Source organism: Oncorhynchus keta, chromosome 17 (assembly GCF_023373465.1).
Source record: "Oncorhynchus keta strain PuntledgeMale-10-30-2019 chromosome 17, Oket_V2, whole genome shotgun sequence".
NCBI lineage: Eukaryota > Metazoa > Chordata > Actinopteri > Salmoniformes > Salmonidae > Oncorhynchus > Oncorhynchus keta.
The window spans coordinates 38,825,976-38,845,301 of NC_068437.1; the positions used below are offsets into that span (position 1 = coordinate 38,825,976).

Here is a 19,326-nt window from a genome sequence, read left to right on the forward strand (position 1 = left end):
CTCATAGATCTCATTAGGATGGAGAAGAATCCTAATGAGCCCCCATGTCTCTTCACAGTCCCTAAGACCAGAACAGACTTGGAAACACACAGTACTGCATAGAGCCATGACTACATGGAACTATCTTCCACATCAGGTAACTGAAGCTAGCAGCAAAATCATATTTCAAAAACAGATAAAACAACACCTCATGGCACAATGCGGGCTAGAAGAGACACAAAAATACACATGCATACGCACACACACTCTAACACACACGCTTTACACAAACACACTCTAACACACACGCATACACACACACACTCTAGCACACATGCATACGCACACACACACTAACACACACGCTTTACACAAACACAGATTGTAAGGTTGTGGTATTTTGGTATTGTGGATTTTATATTGTACATTTGTAATAAGTGACTAATAATGTAATAACATAATATTGTGTGATGTATTGTTTTATGATGTATGCTGTTGTTGTGTTTTGTTGTGATGTAGTTGTTTTAACCTTGTTTGGACCCCAGGAAGAGGAGCTTCTGACTTGGCAGCAGCTAATGTGAATCCTAATAAAACCTAAGTACTAGATCCTCTTTTAAAATGTACTGGTCAGGGAGGAGCCCTTGACCCCTGTTCATAAATGTGCACTTGCACACTCCCGGTCATTTAACAATGTTGGAAACTCCCTCCAGCCAATGCTTACACTAATCCAATGTATTTCAATCTGTGACAAGAAATGTTATTTACAAAGGAAGTGGGGAGAATCGAGACTCACCTCAATAGACAGCGTCCACAACGTGATGAATGACAACAAGGCATTCAGTTCCACTATACCTTTATCCTCTTATATATTTTGTGTCACTGAAAACACATTTTGCAACATGGAACAGGCCTATGCACAGTCCATATCCACATATTTAGCTATCGCCATGTACTGTAAGAATCAAGAGCCTTAACATTTCTGTGAGGATTTGTATGTGTGCAGATAATAATGTAGGGGTGTTCTGGATTGTGGGTGGGTACACTGGCAGGGGATAAGGAGCAGTGACAGTGTTGATTGTTAACACTCTGCTGAACACAGCACACAGGCAGCACAGAGATACGGCACAGTTTGCAAATCCCTTTTCTCACTCTGATAATAGGGAACAGGGATATCTAGTCAGCTGCACAACTGATTGCATTCAACCGAACTGTGTCTTCTGCATTTAACCCAACCCCTCTGAATTAGAGAGGTGCAGGGGGCTGCCTTAATCTACATCCATGTCATCGGCGCCTGGGGAGTTGTTGTTTCAGGGTTAACTGCCTTGCTCAAGTGCATAATGGCAGATTTCTTCCACCTAGCCGGCTTGGGATTCAAACCAGCGACCTTTCGGTTATATCTCACAATGCATGTTTTTGTTGTTGCTTGAGGGCCCATTTACAGCAGCCTAACCTTGATTCCCCATTTGCTATTATGCTGTGTATTCATATTGTCTCCATTTGTCATATTCCTAGCTTTCCACATCAAATTTAATCTCTGAGTTGAAATGGACTTTGTGCTAGGTTTGTGCTAGGAAAGAGCTGCTTCACTGCTCAACTCCCACTAAGGCTTCGGACTGAAGAGTGGAGATCAATAACTGAGAGTGCTCAATGGTTCATGGTTGTACTTGTGGTTTGTTTATTGTCGCAGACGTCTTGACCGCATTGGAACGGACTTGATCCCAACGGACTTGATCTAAGAATCCTCCAGGCGGTCACATGGGGTGCGAGGATTCTGTCCCCGTGCGCCACGCCCCCGCGCTTGGCGCTGTCCAGCACGCCAGGGCTGAAAGCTGCTGGTAGCGAGCAGCCAGTAACTGCCTGCAGCGGTGGACTGCACGTAGTGCTGAATTGAACCAGCGACAGTGAAAGTTCAGTAGACAAAGATCAATTCATGGAGGAGACATCGTACAAATATGTGACAGCTTTTAGATTTTACCAGACCGGGACATTTTTATTTTGCCTTTCAATGATTTGCTGTCACAATTGAAACTCCTGAACCACTTGGTGGTAGGCTAAAACTTGTTACCACCACGATGTGGGTTATTTTACTGTCTTATTGCCTGACGTTTGTTTTTGGATATAAATCGGATGATCGACTGCCTTTCTTTTATGGGCACGCATTTGAGAACTCGCCGACGGCATCAAAAGTGAACGGACTAAGCATTCCTGTTAAACGCATCAACCCACAAAAATGGTGTCCAGAATCGGGAATGCACTTTAAACTGTATGGAAATGGCAGCGAGGATTTCCACGTCTTTGCCCACCACAAACGGGGAAATATATTACTTAAAACTTCCAAGGTTTTGGACAGGGAAGAGCGTTCCGAATACCTACTGAGAATATGTTTATGTTGCCAAACATGCGTGTCAGCGGACCATGTTGTCTTTGAGGTTGCGTCGGTGAAAGTGGACGTTTTGGACACCAACGACCACGAACCCACTTTTCGCAGTGCAGACTTGAAATTAACTTTGAATGACGCGACTCCACTCCGGTCTGTGGTTCACACGGTAAATGCACTTGATGCAGACAGTGGAAAGAACGCAGAGTTGACATACTTCTCCGTTCCCAAAAACGGCAGATTCTACGTGGTACCACGAACGGGTGAAGTTTTACTGGTGGACTCCATACTGGGGCTTCCATCTACAGTCAAGTTCTATGTTTTTGCAAAAGACCACGGTTGGCCCAGCAGAATCAGTAAGGGGGTTGAGGTCACGGTTAACCCACGACAGTGGTGCCCACTACGCCCAGGCCAGACAGGGGAGTTAGGCCGCCTGGGCAGGGCAGGGCGGATGCAGAGGGCATTGTTGGACTCTGGTAGCACGGTCTTCCTCAATGTATCCGAAGATGTAAGTATCGGTTCAGTCGTTATGAACCTGAGCCCAGCCAGGTTTCAGGCAGCCTCATTTGAGCTGGTTTACCCGGAGACAGATATCACCCCAATCAACGTGGACAAGGAGAGTGGACATATCGCGGTAGCCAGGCGCCTGGACAGGGAGACTGAACCGTTCGTGGAATTTACTGTCAAAATACAAGATCAACAAGGTGTGTACTAAATCTGCACTTTACTGGGTGCTTGTCTTCAGTGCGATATGTGCGGAGTGGTAATGCCCTTATTTAATTGGCAAACGTCTATTACGCATGCATGATGTCACTTTAATAGCGCAGTATTTTACGACCATCTGGGTGACTGAAATAAAAGTCCCCCTGCAGTCACTATCCCTCAGTAATGCCCCAAAAGAGCATAATGTACATTGGGATAAATAGCCAGGTCAGAAAAGGCTATTAGCGCAGGCTAGCTACAATACATCCAACAGGTACACAAGGTATCCCTTTACCTGCTTCAGTGGGAAAAAAACAACAACATGATTTGTAATTATGACATGCTCATACAATAATATGATGTATCTCATGTTTATGGATAACTCTAACAGCTATTACCTTTTAAAATTAGGGCCAAATAATTATGGTTATTTTAATTAGGGCCAAATATTCTTCTTCTTAAATAGACTCAATTTATGGCTACCATAGACTCTACTGTAGACTCGGCTGTGAAGTTGTTTCCAACATGAACCATTTCGGAGTGGAGATCCAGTGTGACCCCAATGCTGTCTGCTTCCTTGAGGGCTGGTCTTTTGAGTTTTATTTTCATCCTTGAAAAAGCAGACTACCCATCACACATCACCCTTTTTGTGTTTAAACACATATTCTGCTGGGTTTTTATTTTGAGTCTGTTTTGCACCAACAATCTTTCACTTATTAGTATGCTATACTGCATGTGGTTTGCTTGTGTTCCATTTTATCCCTGTGGCTGTGTGGTGAAGCAGGTAGCTATAGCATGTGGGTCCACAAGGATATTAGTGTGACTTGTGTCACTAAAGCTGTGTGCATGTGGCCCAGTGGCCACTTGTCTACACCCCCAGGCTGTCCTCATTGGGGAACTCTTTGAAGAACCCTTTTTGATTCCAGGTAGAACTCCTTTGGTTCCAGGTAGAACCCTTTTTGGTTACATGTAGAACCATTTCCACAGAAGGTTCTACATGGAACCAAAAAGGATTCTCCTATTGGGACATCCGAGGAACACTTTTTGAACCCTTTTTTCTAAGAGTGTATGTGTAGTCTCTCTCTGTCACCTCTACACCAGTAGCTGAGGAATCGGCATGGGGAGACAGAAGGAGAAGCCAGTGAATTAGGTCATCATGATAGACACTAGTAAGGTGTCATGTTGGAGAGAGGTAGAGAGAACTCTACATTAGTCCTGTGTAAAGATTTAGTTTCCACAAAGGCTATCAGCTTAATAGCTTAGTTTTATTGGAACAGAATGTAAAGTATAAGCTGTTTCTCTTCGACTGTGACTTTTTCCTCCCCCTGTGCTTGAATCAGTTAATGGTATTGGAAGGGGCAGGAGACTGGAGGAGTATTGAGCAAACGGGATAGTCCTCGGTGAGGTGGAAGAGAGGGGTGAGATTGGACTGGAGTGATTCCCCTGTTGGCAGGGTGGTGGTTTGGAGTGGAGCCGTGTCTCAGCTTGTGGTAATCACCAAGGGTCGTATGTATTATATCTTCTAACTGTAGGAGTGCTGAATTAAGATCAGTTTCTCCTTCAAGATCAAAATGAATAAGATTACCTGACGAAGATCCATTTTGGATGGAAACAGTGTCAATAAAGCAGTGAATTGGGAGCTTTAACAGTGTGCGGGCCTTCTTGTTCTTTACTGGGATCTGATTCTATATCAGCTCTCCATTATCCATATAGCACCTAAGCACAGCCTGCTTTGTCAGAGAACTTCAGCTCTCTAATTCTAGTCAGGCTCTTGTATAGTTGCAAATACATTTGCATGTTCATAATGTGATATGAAATTAATTGGGAAGAGACCTGATCTTAATTCCTGTGTAATGTGTGACTCTGGGGCTGTATATTTAATACAGAAAACTATTTCACAATGCCATGCCATCTGCATTTATTACATTTGTAAAGAAACTCAAGATGTGTGTGTGTGCGTCCATGCATGCGTGCTTGCGGATTTGTGTGTATGCGCACGCCCATGTGTGTGTGTTTGTGTGTGTGTGTGTATGTTTACCTCCCTGTGGTGGGACATAGCTCCTTTCTGCTTGAAGTACATTGTCAATACATTTACAAGCAGTTGCATGTTAGTTTCTACCCAATATATTTCTGCTCTATGTTCTGCTTGGATATTGTCTTTGCCCCAAGTGGCACTCTATTCCTTACATAGAGCTCTATTGGCCTTGGTCCAAAGTAGTGCACACTATAGGGAATAGGGTGCCATTTGGGGCGCACATTTGTCTGTCTGGCCGTGTCAGAGGAACATGCTTCCCTGCAATGCTGTCTCCTCCAATGTACAGCACCACAGCTGCTCCACTGCTCATCTGATGGCCAGGAGAAAGGAGAGGTGTAGCCTAGTTCCATGAGGATGGGTCCAGGGCAGAGGGTTTATTAGACCGAGAGGTTGCATTATTTATGTCCATTATTACAGAAATTGTCAGGCCCAAGATATGGCAGCCAGGGAGGAAGAGAATAGTGACAGTCAGGGGCAAATGCCTCTCTCCTCCTCCTCCTCCTTGGAGGAGTATTCCTAAGGCACGGATTCCCTGCTATGTGCCCATGCACCATGCTGAGTGATAAATGACTACAGTGGTCCTTACAGTAGCCCCAGTCACCACCAGCTGAGGTGGTGTTACACAAATGACAGGTTTTACCGATGGTGCAGCAGTACAGATCCAGAAGGGCGGGTCGGGGTGTTTGTGCAAGGAGATCCTGTCTGTTGTTTTATTTGTCTAACATTCTAGCTGGCCTTCTGTTCTTTTGGAATGTAGTTGACACCTAAACATAGTTGTTAAGTTAAGGTAGACTCAACGTTATAATGTTGCCACGAGCAGCTCTGTAGATATTGCGATGTGCTTGAACACAGTCACACAGAGTGTCTGGGCATGTGCACGGGTTTGCTTCACCCTGCTACAACGTGGTAGCTACAGGACCATAAAGCAGAAAAGTTTAGCCTCGCGCTTCAATGCGCTTAGTTGTCGCGTAAATCTCGCCGACCGGCCGGCGATATTCCGTATAAAGATTTTGAAGGGCCACAACCCCTGTCTGTCAATCCAGAAACATCTTTGTTTACTGAGTTTTGTTTTGCCTCAGCTCCACATCCTCGCTGTTGGCATTTCCCCTCTGGGCCAGAATCGATTTGCCGCTATTGATTAAGCAAGCAGGCTTCTGTTCCAGTCACAAAACATTGCTTTAAACACAATTTATGTGTCAGAGAAGGCCTGTCATAGACTGCTACTAATATTTTGCAAACTGGTAAAGAGTTAGGACTGTGATTGAGCGGACCACAGATGTAACTTTCTGGGACCATTTAATGAATCAGAGCCAGGCGTTTCAGACCAGACGAGCCAAGACCAGACTGAGCATAGAAAATTGGTGTTGGCACTCAGACCTACCAAAGGAATCGTCTGGTCTGTGTTTATTTATCTATATTGTGTTGAGTTTCTTTACCTTTTTCCCCCTGAGGTCCAATTAACTGAGTAAAACAAAGGTTGCGGCTCAACTTTCAGCCCACGAGAAGAGCTGTTAATTAAAACCAAACTACAGGGTGTATAGACAGCTCTGAAATGTTTTGTTTTGTGAACAAAGAGATTTTGCTGCAGAAAAATTATATGTCTGGCAGAGTTGCTTGGTACAGTATATCGATAGGAATTTCCGTAAGAGAAAATACATGTAATTGCCGTAATGGCGTAACATGTTGTAAGGGACTTCTGTCAAAAGATGAACTGGCAGTTTGATTAAAGATTGAAGGAAGAAATTTGAAGCTGGCTCGTGATCAAAACAAAGCAAGGCTGACATGAGTCATCAGTATGTACAGTATTGGCCAGCTTGTTGGTGTGTGTGTGTGTGTGTGTGTGTGTGTGTGTGTGTGTGTGTGTGTGTGTGTGTGTGTGTGTGTGTGTGTGTGTGTGTGTGTGTGTGTGTGTGTGTGCACAGAGAAAAAGAGAGAGAAAGAAGGGGAGAGCCCATGGTGATGTAGCATACCCACAACCCAGGCTGATGTGTGAACAACTCTGTGTCTACTGCTGACTGCTTAGCATTCCATTTGTTGTATTCCCATTACAGTTGGAACATATACTGTATCCTATGCTTTTTTTTATGGCTTCTGCGTCTGTGGTCGGGCTACCCCCGTGTGTGCTTTAATCCAAGTTTGACAGTATGTCTGTGCATTGTTCTCGTCGTGTGGTTCGACATATTGTTCTCTATGGAACAAATTAATGTGGTCCTCCTCTCCATATCGTCAGTGTGGGGGTCCGGCTTCATGCTGTGGACTAATAAGAACATATGGTCTCCACAGTCTTATGATGGTCTGAGAAGGAGGATGGGACAGTAGTGATGGTGGTGGAGTCATTAGTAGTGCTTCCAGTGGACACGCACACACAGACACACACACACACACACCAAGCATAATGATCCAGATCTGGGTGTAACTTCCATCTTAGGCTTCTGCAATACAGTACTGTACTTAGAGTTCCTGTGTCACGAATCCCGTTTCCTGAGTCTGTTTTTTGCCTGTGTTCTGTCCTGGAGTGTTTGTTCCGGCGTCCTGGAACGCACCCTGTCTGGTTGCCGGGCAATGTAGCCAGTTGGGAGTTCTGATTACCCGCACCTGTATCCCATCAGCTATCTGCACACCTGGCCCTGATCATCATCTCTCCTCTTCATAAGCCCAGACCTGACATCCATTCCCTGCCGGATCGTTAGCCATGAACAGTATGTTGTGCCATAGTATCAGCCTCAAGTTGGATAGAATTTGTTTTGTTTTTTACGTATTGCTTGCCTTAAACTTACCTCCGTTTGTTCTGTCTTCAGTTACTCACCCGGATCATTTACCCCATTCCCGCCTTGTCGTCGGAGGATTCTGCTACCCCATTGGATCCACCTATTTACTCCCATCAACTCACCACCGCTGCCCGCTACGCCACCTGGATATATCTACCCATTCACATTCACTTGTAAATAAATACTCACCTTCTTCCTACTCTCCTTGTTCTGGTCTGCTTCTGGGTTCGATTTTGAAAGAACGTGACATCCTGGTCTTAAGCTCAACACATAATACACTACAGAGATGCTCAGGATAGAAACCATGAGAAATAATTTAAATCAAGTTTTTTCTGTGTCAACGCTTTCGAGAGGTTCAAATTGTTTCACATCGTGACTATTGCACAATATGTGTGGCGTCTAATTACTTGTGCTCTTTGTGCCCCAGGAGGCCAGAGCGATAGCATTTTAATCATTAATTGCATGAATGTGTGTTAAGTTGCTTATGGTGGATCTCTTGGGTGCATAACATTCACTGCATCTGTCAAATCTTTAATTTAGTTCCTAAGAATTGTATGGTACTTAATAAAATAATCATACATTTGTCATAATTAAGTCATACTTTTATCACGTTGATATTAAACATTTAATACCAGAAAGTCATGCATTTAAATTGTAAAAAATTAAACACTCCTGATAATGCATTAGTATTGTACTATGAGATATAGGATAATCAAAGATTTGGGGAATTAAGTCCCCTTAATAATCTTATTTACCATGTAAATAAGAGATCATCATAGATTTCTGTTTTTAATATGTCACTTCTGTCACACTAATATAATCATCCAAGTTAGTGATCAGGGGTGTTAAACGTTGGGTGTTGATACCTCCTCCTCTACTCTCCCGCTGTGTGATGAGCATTGATCTGGTTTAATCACGCTGGCTTCCTACTAATGCAGATTACGATGTGTGTGGGGAGATGATGGTATACAGCACAGGCTGTTCACTGGATTACATTCAGAAAATGAGTGGTTTATCCTCACTCCTGTCCCCATTAACAACACTTCTAAACACGCTGCTGTCTTAATGTGTGTGTGTGTGTGTAGGGGAGAGGTGTAGAGTGTATGTGTCAAATCAAATTAGATTTGCCACATGCTTTGTAAACAACAGGTGAGACTAACAGTGAAATGCTTACTTACGGGCCCTTCCCAACAATGCAGAGAGAAAAATATAAATATCATAGAAAGATAATAACAAAGAAATAAACACACAATGAGTAACGATAACTTGACTATATACACGGGGTACCAGTACCGAGTTGATGTGCAGGGAGGGGGATGTGGTTATTGAGGTAGATATGTACATATAGGTAGTGATAAAGAGCCTAGGAAACAGAATAGATTATAAATAGTAGCAGCAGCATATGTGATGAGTCAAAATAGAGTCAGTATGCTAGCTAACACCTGTTGTCTTGGTTTGGTAGAGGCAGCATACTAGCTAACACCTGTTGTCTTGGTTTGGTAGAGGCAGTATGCTAGCTAACACCTGTTGTCTTGGTTTGGTAGAGGCAGCATGCTAGCTAACACCTGTTGTCTTTGTTTGGTAGAGGCAGTATGCTAGCTAACGACCCATTATGTTCGTTAGGTAGACGCAGTATGCTAGCTAACACCTGTTGTCTTGGTTTGGTAGAGGCAGTATGCAGGCTAACACCTGTTCTCTTGGTTTGGTAGAGGCAGCATGCTAGCTAACACCTGTTGTATTGGTTTGGTAGAGGCAGCATGCTAGCTAACACCTGCTGTCTTGGTTTGGTAGAGGCAGCATGCTAGCTAACACCTGTTGTCTTGGTTTGGCAGAGGCAGCATGCTGGCTAACACCTGTTGTCTTGGTTTGGCAGAGGCAGTATGCTAGCTAACACCTGTTGTCTTGGTTTGGTAGAGGCAATATGCTAGCTAACGACCCATTATGTTCGTTAGGTAGAAGCAGTATGCTAGCTAACACCTGTTGTCTTGGTTTGGTAGAGGCAGCTGGCAAGCTAACACCCGTTTTGTTGTGTTGTGTCGATTTGTTAGAGGCCTCTCGGTGACTTAGTGTTGGAGTCGGTCGGAGGGTGAGAGAGTTCCAGAGAGGCCACGTCCGCTTTTAGAGCAGCCCCATTATTCTCCATTACGATCCCATTCTAGACCTGAGAACACCACTGAGAGTGGATCCTCCAAATTGGCCCCACACTTATCATTACGCTCCTATAGCTACCATCACCATCATAACACAAACATGACCCCTCCCTCCACCAAAGGAGCTCAGCATAGAGCGTGAGCTTTCTGAAGCCTCGAACATAAACAGATAGCCACATATAGAGGTGCATGGACAAAATAATTCTGTTTTATGAACAACACCCCCGGTTCTGGTTACAGAGGGGGATAGAGAGAGAGAGAGATATGGAGAGAGAGAGAGAGAGAGAGAGAGAGAGAGGATGGATGGATGGAGAGAGAGAGAGAGAGAGAGGATGGAGCGAGGGACAGAGCAAGAGACGGAGGGGGATGCTCCCGACCTGGGAATGTCCACACTTTTCCTGGAAGAGAGATGACTCTCCTTTTAGCCACAACCCTCTTCTGGCTCTCTGTTGTGAAGTGGCTTTTACAGAGTCTTTTCTTAGAGTTGTATAGTGTTTCTATGAACTCCCCACTGTTCCCAATCCACTTCAGGCCCAGTGTGGTGATAACAGCTGGAGGGACGAAAGAGCCTGAAGTGTACAACTATCTCCTTACTGCTAGTGTCCTTTCTCCTCGCAACACACAACAGAAGACAATAAGGAGAGCCCCACAAGGAAAGCAGGATAAGGCTAAAGAATATTTGACTTTACATTAGATTCTGTTATAGAGGATATTGTATATATATATTCCATATGTGTGAAGCCATTTAGATTCACTTCTGTGTCACCTAGTCAGCAATGCATTGCATTTAAATGGTGTGTTAGATTGTGTGTGTGCATGCGTGCACACGATTACAGTTAGTGTGCCTGTGGAGCTCTGTGTGTGTCCGAACCTTGGAAGCCTTGAGCCACTACAGTACAGAGTGCAGAGGACGGATCTTAATAGATTTCAGTCCTCTGAGCTTTCAGTGTGTTGATCCTATGCTGACTGGTCCAGACTCACAGTGCTTTAGGCTCACAGTGGGGGGATTTACAATAGGGCCCCTTTAACACGGCAAACGTTTGGTTAATATGTCTTAATTCTTCCCTGCTGCGCTGAAATTCACTTTATACCCACAGACTGCTAAAAAGCATGCCTAAAAGGTCTCTGATGCACCATCGGGTATTTATGTTTGCAGATGCAATTTCTATTAATTTGGTACCCAATTGATATATTTGTTGCATGTTTTATTTTCCTGCAACGGGCTCGAAGAAGAAGCAGTAGGCAAATCAGTGTGGGGTCCATATTATGTGGAGCCTTTGAAATGACAGAAATTAGATGGTATATCGCAATACAATTCTCTCCTGTGCTGTGTTCGAGTGCTGTCCTGTATTGTGTACTATACACAGATCATGTTCACTTGTGTGTGTTCACATGTAGTGTTTTGTTTAGCTGTTCGTGTAGTGCCATAGACTACTTAGGCTGCTCAGTTTCCTTTGTACTGTCCTCTTATACTACTCTGTTCTCTTAGGCTTCTCTGCCGTGCATTGCACTCCACATATGAACACACACACACACACACACACACACACACACACACACACACACACACACACACACACACACACACACACACACACATATCCCTCCTTGTACCGTGGGCAGTCTATGAGAGGAGCACTTGAGAAAACTTTTTTATACCAGCAAGCCACTTAGCAGCTTTATATAGCTACTGCCCAAGGAGAGGATTACCAGCAGGCAGCAACAACACAACATCCCTGCAGGGAGACATTGGAGGGAACAGCACACTGTGACACTCCTAATGTGTTATACCTGCTATCCAATTTATCACGTTACATTTCATTACAGCCATTTAGCAGATGCTATTTTTTGTTAGATACTGAACAGTAGACCTTATTCATCCGATTGACCTTCAGTTAATACTTTGTATGGGCTTTGTAAATTCAGAGGAGACTTAAATCTGATTTGTCTTACATTCATTTGATTATAGCACTTGGTCTCAGTCAGGTGAGATGCTGTGAGGCGAGTTCCAGCCTGAGTGTTTTTATCACTGCTCTTTTTGTGGCTCCATAGATCATAGGAGCCTCATGCACACGTGCACACACACACACACACACGTCGGCTTTGACACACTCTTCATTATCATTCTAGTCCGGATGGTCTGTAATTATGTGGCTTGGCACTGATTAGACGCTCCATAACAAGCTTATTAAGCCAGCCTTGTAAAATCATCACCACCATTAGCTATAAGAGACATGGCTGGGAAAGGCAGAAACTTGCAAAAGCACTGCACTTTCTCCCCCCGCTTGTCACAACATAACGATATTTAACCAAATGTAAAGTGATTTGTCCTTGATAGAGTGCCTCTTAGACCTTCCAGATCTGAAAAAAATACATATCTATGATCATTGCTCAGCGTAAATGGATTCTGGATTTCTTTTTTTACAGTTCTTTAGCTGGCGTAAACTGCCTCTGTCGACATTTCCACAGATACTATCTGAACATTGATGAGTTTCTCTGCCCCCTTGATACTGTTCTATTTATCCAAATGAGCTATCGCCTGATCCGCAAGAACTTTTCTCCACAAACAGACTTCAAAGCGCCGGTAGCAAAACTAGATTAATTATCTCCTCGAGCCTCTGCCTTTTAGTTATTATCCCTCTAACAGGGATTTTTCTGCCACTGAAATCCTTGGGTGGGCCGTCGGAGTGTTTTGCTGGGTTGCCTAAGTACAAACAGTGAAAATAAAAGAACGTAGAAAAGATAATGGACCTCTATATATCTTTCTAATATTATAAAAATAATATAATACTAGCCATCACCAAAATAAAAGCTAGAGAGTCAGGGAGAATTGAAAATTCCCAAAACAATGAATTTGGCAGTGTAGATAGAACATAGCATTAGCTATTGCAAAATGCATAAAATTGCAAGAACCTCTCAGCTCCATGAATCGCAGGACATATTCTTTAAAACGTGGCAACATGACATAATTTGTAGAATTGCAGTAAATTAGCTTTAAAACTCCTAAAATGTCTCTCAGCTTCATGTAGAAATTTGTACAACTGCAGGAAATTTGATTAAAAATGCTAACATTTCTTTACACTGGCAAGGCGTGAGCCGTCCGCGCCATATTTTAATTTTACCTTCATTTAACTAGGCAAGTCAGTTAAGAACAAATTCTTATTTACACTAACGGCCTACCCCGGGCCAAACCCAGACGATGCTGGGCCCATTGTGCGCCGCCCTATGGTACTCACGGCCGGTCGTGATACAGCCTGGATTCGAACCAGGAACTGTAGTGACGCCTCTGCGCCACTCAGGAGCCTGCATTGTTTAAACTCTGCATCGTTGGGAAGGGCTCGTGAGCAAGCATTTCACAGTAAAGTCTACACCAGTCATATTGGCACGTGACAAATAAAATTAGATTTGACTTGCCACACCCCCTTCCACCCCCCCACCACGCCCACTAGCTAAAGCCCCTTTTTTTATCCAGATTTCCTTAGTGCTCTAACAATTAAATGACAGATCATACAAACTCATACAGTATACAGTATAATACAGTATAGCACATCATAGACCAGGTAATAGACTGGGAGTGACGGAGGGTCAGAGTCGGGTTAGAGCAGACATACAGCTCTTTCTCCTTGGTAAACAACAGCTGTCATGGAAACCAGTAAAGGTGAAAGTCAGTAGCTACTTCCTGCAACAGGAGACCCGTTTATAGCCTGTAGTCAGACAGAGGAGGTTTAAGACAAATCCTCTGTTACCTTTGACCCCGGGATAATGTGCGTGGGAATCTAGCTACCTAACCTTGCTAAGGTGAAACAAAGAACAACTGAGGAGAGTGTGATCGTCCCATAGAGGTGGATTTAATTGATGGCATTTGATGAGTCAATATGTCTATGTCCTAGTCTTAATCTCTCAATATCTGTAAAACGTGCTTAGCATTCAAACTGTTTAATTTCCTGACAATGCCATAACATTCTTGATTATATATTTAGCATACCTATTGTTTGAATGTGCTTTTCTGTCTAGTCCTTCAGTTTCAGCTCTGTGGACCATATCCACATCTCAGACCTTGCATTCATTCTCTCTCAGTTTTAACTTATTATTCCCCCTTTCTCTCTCTCTCTCTCTCTCTCTCTCTCTCTCTCTCTCTCTCTCTCTCTCTCTCTCTCTCTCTCTCTCTCTCTCTCTCTCTCTCTCTTTTTCACACTCCCGGTTCCTCCCTGCAGATTGATAATTGGATTGTAGGAATTTTCTTATTCATTCCAGCGTGGAAAGAGCATGGCAGTAGCAGTGTTCAGGTGACAAAGAGTCTGTGGACGTAAGGCATTATCGCCAAGCTCATGGGGGATCACATAGGCTTTGCTGGGTCAGGGCAGATCAGCTCGTGGCTGGGCCAATCTCCCAGGGGAGTCAGGGTTTCAAGAAGTCTGCTGGGCTGGCAGCTGTCCTGAAGTGAAGAACCATCTCCTCACCCTTGTGACATTGTGACATCCATCCTGCAATCCCAGAAAGGCCTTTAATCATGTAGCGCAAGAATCAATCAGAGAACTATATCGGTGATACTGTTGTTATGTAGCCCTAGACTGCACTCATTTTGATGAGCAGTTTACTATGTGTAGCTCATAGAAACAGAATGATTAGAATGGAAATCCCCATCAATTTTCTTTGATGGGTAGACTGGCTTGGGTATTGAGTGTACCCATAAAAAAGCAGTAAAGCGCCTCCCGGGTGGCGCAGTGGTTAAGGGCGCTGTACTGCAGCGCCAGCTGTGCCATCAGAGTCCCTGGGTTCGCGCCCAGGCTCTGTCGTAACCGGCCGCGACGGGAGGTCCGTGGGGCGACGCACAATTGGCCTAGCGTCGTGCGGGTTAGGGAGGGCTTGGTCGGTCGGGATGTCCTTGTCTCATCGCGCACCAGCGACTCCTGTGGCGGGCCGGGCGCAGTGAGCGCTAACCAAGGTTGCCAGGTACACAGTGTTTCCTCCCGCACATTGGTGCGGCTGGCTTCCGGGTTGGATGTGCGCTGTGTTAAGAAGCAGTACGGCTGGTTGGGTTGTGAATCGGAGGACGCATGACCTTCGTCTCTCCCGAGCCCGTACGGGAGTTGTAGCGATGAGACAAGATAGTAGCTACTACAACAATTGGATACCACAAAATTGGGGTAAAAAAATAAAAATAAAAAGCAGTAAAGCAGGATTCTATTTATATGGTCTAGTCTCTTCAGTTGACTCAATATCTCTCTCCTTTCCTGTCCTCAAGGGCCTGACTGGTACCTGACCAAGGTGAAGCTGATGGTGACAGATGTCAACGACAATGTCCCCGAGTGGGCTATGGAGCCATACCCCTACCTGGCCGTGGTGTCCTCCGAGGCCCCCCTTGGGGTGCTGGTTTACCTGCTCCATGCCCGCGACGGGGATGAGGGCAGCAATGGCGAGGTGGAGTACTTTCTGGCCGATGGTACGGAAAGCACACATAGACACACACGCGGTGGGCCAAGCCCATCACTTAATGATTCATTAGTATTGTACATAACAAACCGAATATAATAGCATAGTATAACGATAGGCTCTACTGTTAGACCAAAAACACCACGTAATTAGGCTATTTGTTACATTTTTCTCCTCATGACACCAGAACTCAACTAGGCTAAATATGTTTTGATTGAAACAAAATATGCAACTTACATCATTCAAGAAGAATAAAATCAAAATGCATAAATCCCATGAAAGTGATTGGGATCAAATGGTTGGCATGCAGATGGCTCATGGACGTTTCACCTGTAAAACGTGAACATTTTTCTTTCATGATTGACAGTGATGAAAGCCTAATTTATAATAAGGTAGGCCTTTTATGACATGTTATTTGAGCCACTATGTGTATAGACCGTCATTACATTTGCATAATGCATTATAGTATATGTATATTCTAAAATTATATCATACAGTAGACTAATAAAAAGGAAAATGTGCTCTTGTGGCTAATAAAATAGCACTACATCACTGGGTCCAGTCAAGAGATCTGTGGAGCCCCTGCGGGCTGAGGAGGGGGTTCTGGAGTGGGGGGTGGGTTTATCTATCTGCCACTCTTCTCTGACCTGCATGAACTCAGTGCACTACCACTGATGCAGATAAAACCCTCACCAAATGACCAGTCAAACCCACCAGTACCACTTTTTGAGGGGATTGACCCACTTCACTTTCCTCATTCTACTCAAACAGATGTTGAAGATGAATTGTAACTAAGCACTGACATCAGATGAGCCCCAAGTGGTACAATCTAAATGGAAACCAGCAACCACCCGCTTAGAATTTTTAAATCAGATTTAACAATGATTTATATGACTTAATCCTCCAAACATTCCGTAGGTTTAACTCTTCATCTAAAGAGGATGACAGCACTGATCTTGCGCAGCAGCAAAGTCTACTGGCTTACATTTGACCTCGTTCTATACAGTGTGATTGTTGGTAGCCTTACTGTATGGTACTCTAATGTACTGTCTGTGCATGGATTTACAGCAAGACTAGGATTAGGATGTTGCTACTGTATATGAATACATTAATATGGAAATATTACCCTCAGTCTATTTGTCTAGTCAAGTCAAATCAGGTCAAGTCAGGTGAAATATGCCTTTCACATCAATGCCACAACACACAAGAGCTTTACAAATAAACCTGACTGATTGATTCATTAATATATGTATTGCCTGATTGATGTACCTAACAGGTGGTGATGGCTGCTTTGCAGTGGACAAGAAGAGTGGTCACGTCCTGACCACGGGTCTCCCCCTGCAGAGAGACAGGGAGTATCTGCTGAGTGTGGTGGCCTTTGACAGGCTGGGAAGCCGCAGTGCTGGGGCCATGGTGTCGGTCATAGCAGGACCCAGAGCACCACAGTTCACCAACGCGTCCTATGTTATCTCCATACCAGAGAACACCCCAGAGGGACAGTCGTGAGTACTGGGAGTGTATAGGTTTATACACATATGACATAGATATACACTAGCCTGAGTGCCACACACACGCACGCACGCACGCACGCACGCACGCACGCACGCACGCACGCACGCACACGCACGCACGCACGCACACACACACACACACACACACACACACACACACACACACACACACACACACACACACACACACACACACACACACACACACACACACACACACACACACACACACACACACACACACACACACACGTGTCCACAGACATTGCAATTCAACTCTGTATGGGGATTAGGGATTTAATTAGAATATCACACATTGCGACATCAGTGAAAACAGCAACATTGGGAACATCCTTGGTCCCACAACAGGCACAACTTCACTTATTCTGGTCCAGAACTGTAGCCCTATACTATTAGTATACTGTTAATGACATATTTCTGTTTCCTCTAAGCTTCCTGGTGGTGTTGGCCATCTCCTTCCAGAAGCAGCCAATCAGCTACAGCCTGCTGATCAACCCCAGCAGCCTGTTCAGCATGCAGCAGGAGACGGGGGAGATCAGCCTGACCCGCACGCTGGACTATGAGAATGATCAGAGACGATACCTCCTCATGGTCAGGGCCAGTGAGGGTCCAGGGGGCCTCAACAGCGCCATCGAAGTTAGTGATGGAGTGTGTGTGCAATTGGTGTCTGTGGGGTTAAAGGAGGGATGTATGTGTATGTGTGTGCATTTAGCCTCGATTTCCAGACTTCCTCACATTCGATCCAGTGAAGAACGGGACTTGGAAGGAAGACATTGTGAAACTAGGGATGGTCTGGGCACCTAAATCTCAAATTTGTCACACTACTTTCTTATCTATGTCTCAGTGTAAGTGTTGTATGTACAGTAAAGACTGTCACGAGGTGTCGAGCAAATCTATAGCAACCATGAAGTTGACTCAACCAGACAGCCATCTCCCTATATAATTCAGCCTGGAAGTCAGTTTGCTTACCAGAATTTATTTAAACCTTCTCAATTATTTAGTAAATGATTTTGTCATCCAATTATCATGTCAGATATTTATTCCACACTCCCCATTTCAGGTAGAAAATAGAACTTTATATCTGACTTGGTCTGTTGGACGTAGAGTGTTGGCTTATAGGAAACCTTTCCAGCTATTTTCAGTGCTATTACTCAGCTGTCACTTCACGCTTTACACACAGAGAGAGAGAGAGAGAGAGAGAGAGAGAGAGAGAGAGAGAGAGAGAGAGAGAGAGAGAGAGAGAGAGAGAGAGAGAGAGAGAGAGAGAGAGAGAGAGAGAGAGAGAGAGAGAGAGAGAGAGAGAGAGAGAGAGAATGGAGCGAGGGACAGAGCGAGTGAGTGAGTGAGTACGGGTGCAGCACTAAGGGCCTAGTTCTGCCAAAAAGACAGGTCGGGAACATTTCCATTTTAGAAGCAGAGTTCATGAGCTGGAAGATAAAGGAAATGTTGAGGTGGCAACTTTTAGAAACTAAAGTGCAATTTAGTTTTTATCCTCCCAGTATGATATTTCAGTAACAATTGACTTATTGTTTACGAGAGACTTGCTAATTTTCCATTTATTTCCCACTCTTCTCTGTCACCTGTCCCCCTCTTGTCTCTCTCTCATTTCCCCATCTCCTCTCCCTCTTGGCTCCCTCCCTTCCAACTTTCCCCATATTATTTTCCTCCTCATCCCCCTCTTCTCTCTCTCGTTTCCCCTGAACAGGTCCAGGTGGTGATAACGGATGAGAACGACTGTGTCCCAGAATTTCTCCAGTCCATTTACAGTGTTGATGGAGTCTCTGAGACAGTCACCACAGCAACCTCTCTCCTCCAAGGTAAGATGAGAATGCAGCTCTGTCTTCCTAGTGTGTGTTGTGTGCTGTGTGTGTGTGTTTTACTATACCAGAAGTCCTCACAAGAATAGTAAAGAATAGTAAAGGGGAATTCAGACAAGTGAGGACATTTGGCCGGTCCTAAAAAGGAAATTTTGGGCTTAGTGGTTAGTTTAGGGTTAGGGTTACAATTAGGGTTAGGGTTAGTAGTTTGGAGTTAGGGTAAGGGTTAGAGTTAGGTTTAAGGTTACAGAAAATAGGATTTTGAATAGGAATCAATGGTTGCTCCCCAAAAGGTCCTCAAAAGTATAAAATGGCGCCATTGTATACTGTGTGTGTTTTTTGCATTATTTGTAACTTATTTTGTACATAATGTTTCTGCCACCGCCTCTTATGACTGAAAATACCTTCTGGATATCAGAACAGCGATTACTCGCCTCGTACTGGACAAAGATTTCTTCTTTAACGAGTTTAATTTACAGTGGAGGTCTGTGTCTATTTGTCAGTAACAGATGGTGCACGAAATCTACAATTAA

At 44.2% G+C, this 19,326-nt stretch overlaps 1 protein-coding gene across 1 annotated transcript in view; it reads left to right on the plus strand.

Moving 5' to 3' along the window:
* The first annotated feature begins 1,856 nt into the window (after positions 1 to 1,856).
* The window catches only part of LOC118396036 (neural-cadherin-like), a 109,391-nt gene continuing 91,921 nt past the window's right edge, over positions 1,857 to 19,326 (plus strand). Inside the window, exons 1-5 of the mRNA XM_035790182.2 lie at positions 1,857 to 3,060; positions 15,257 to 15,454; positions 16,721 to 16,946; positions 17,408 to 17,612; positions 18,682 to 18,793. Coding sequence (XP_035646075.2) covers positions 2,052 to 3,060; positions 15,257 to 15,454; positions 16,721 to 16,946; positions 17,408 to 17,612; positions 18,682 to 18,793 — 1,750 coding nt within the window. The 5' untranslated portion in view covers positions 1,857 to 2,051. The remainder of the gene's footprint in view (positions 3,061 to 15,256; positions 15,455 to 16,720; positions 16,947 to 17,407; positions 17,613 to 18,681; positions 18,794 to 19,326) is intronic.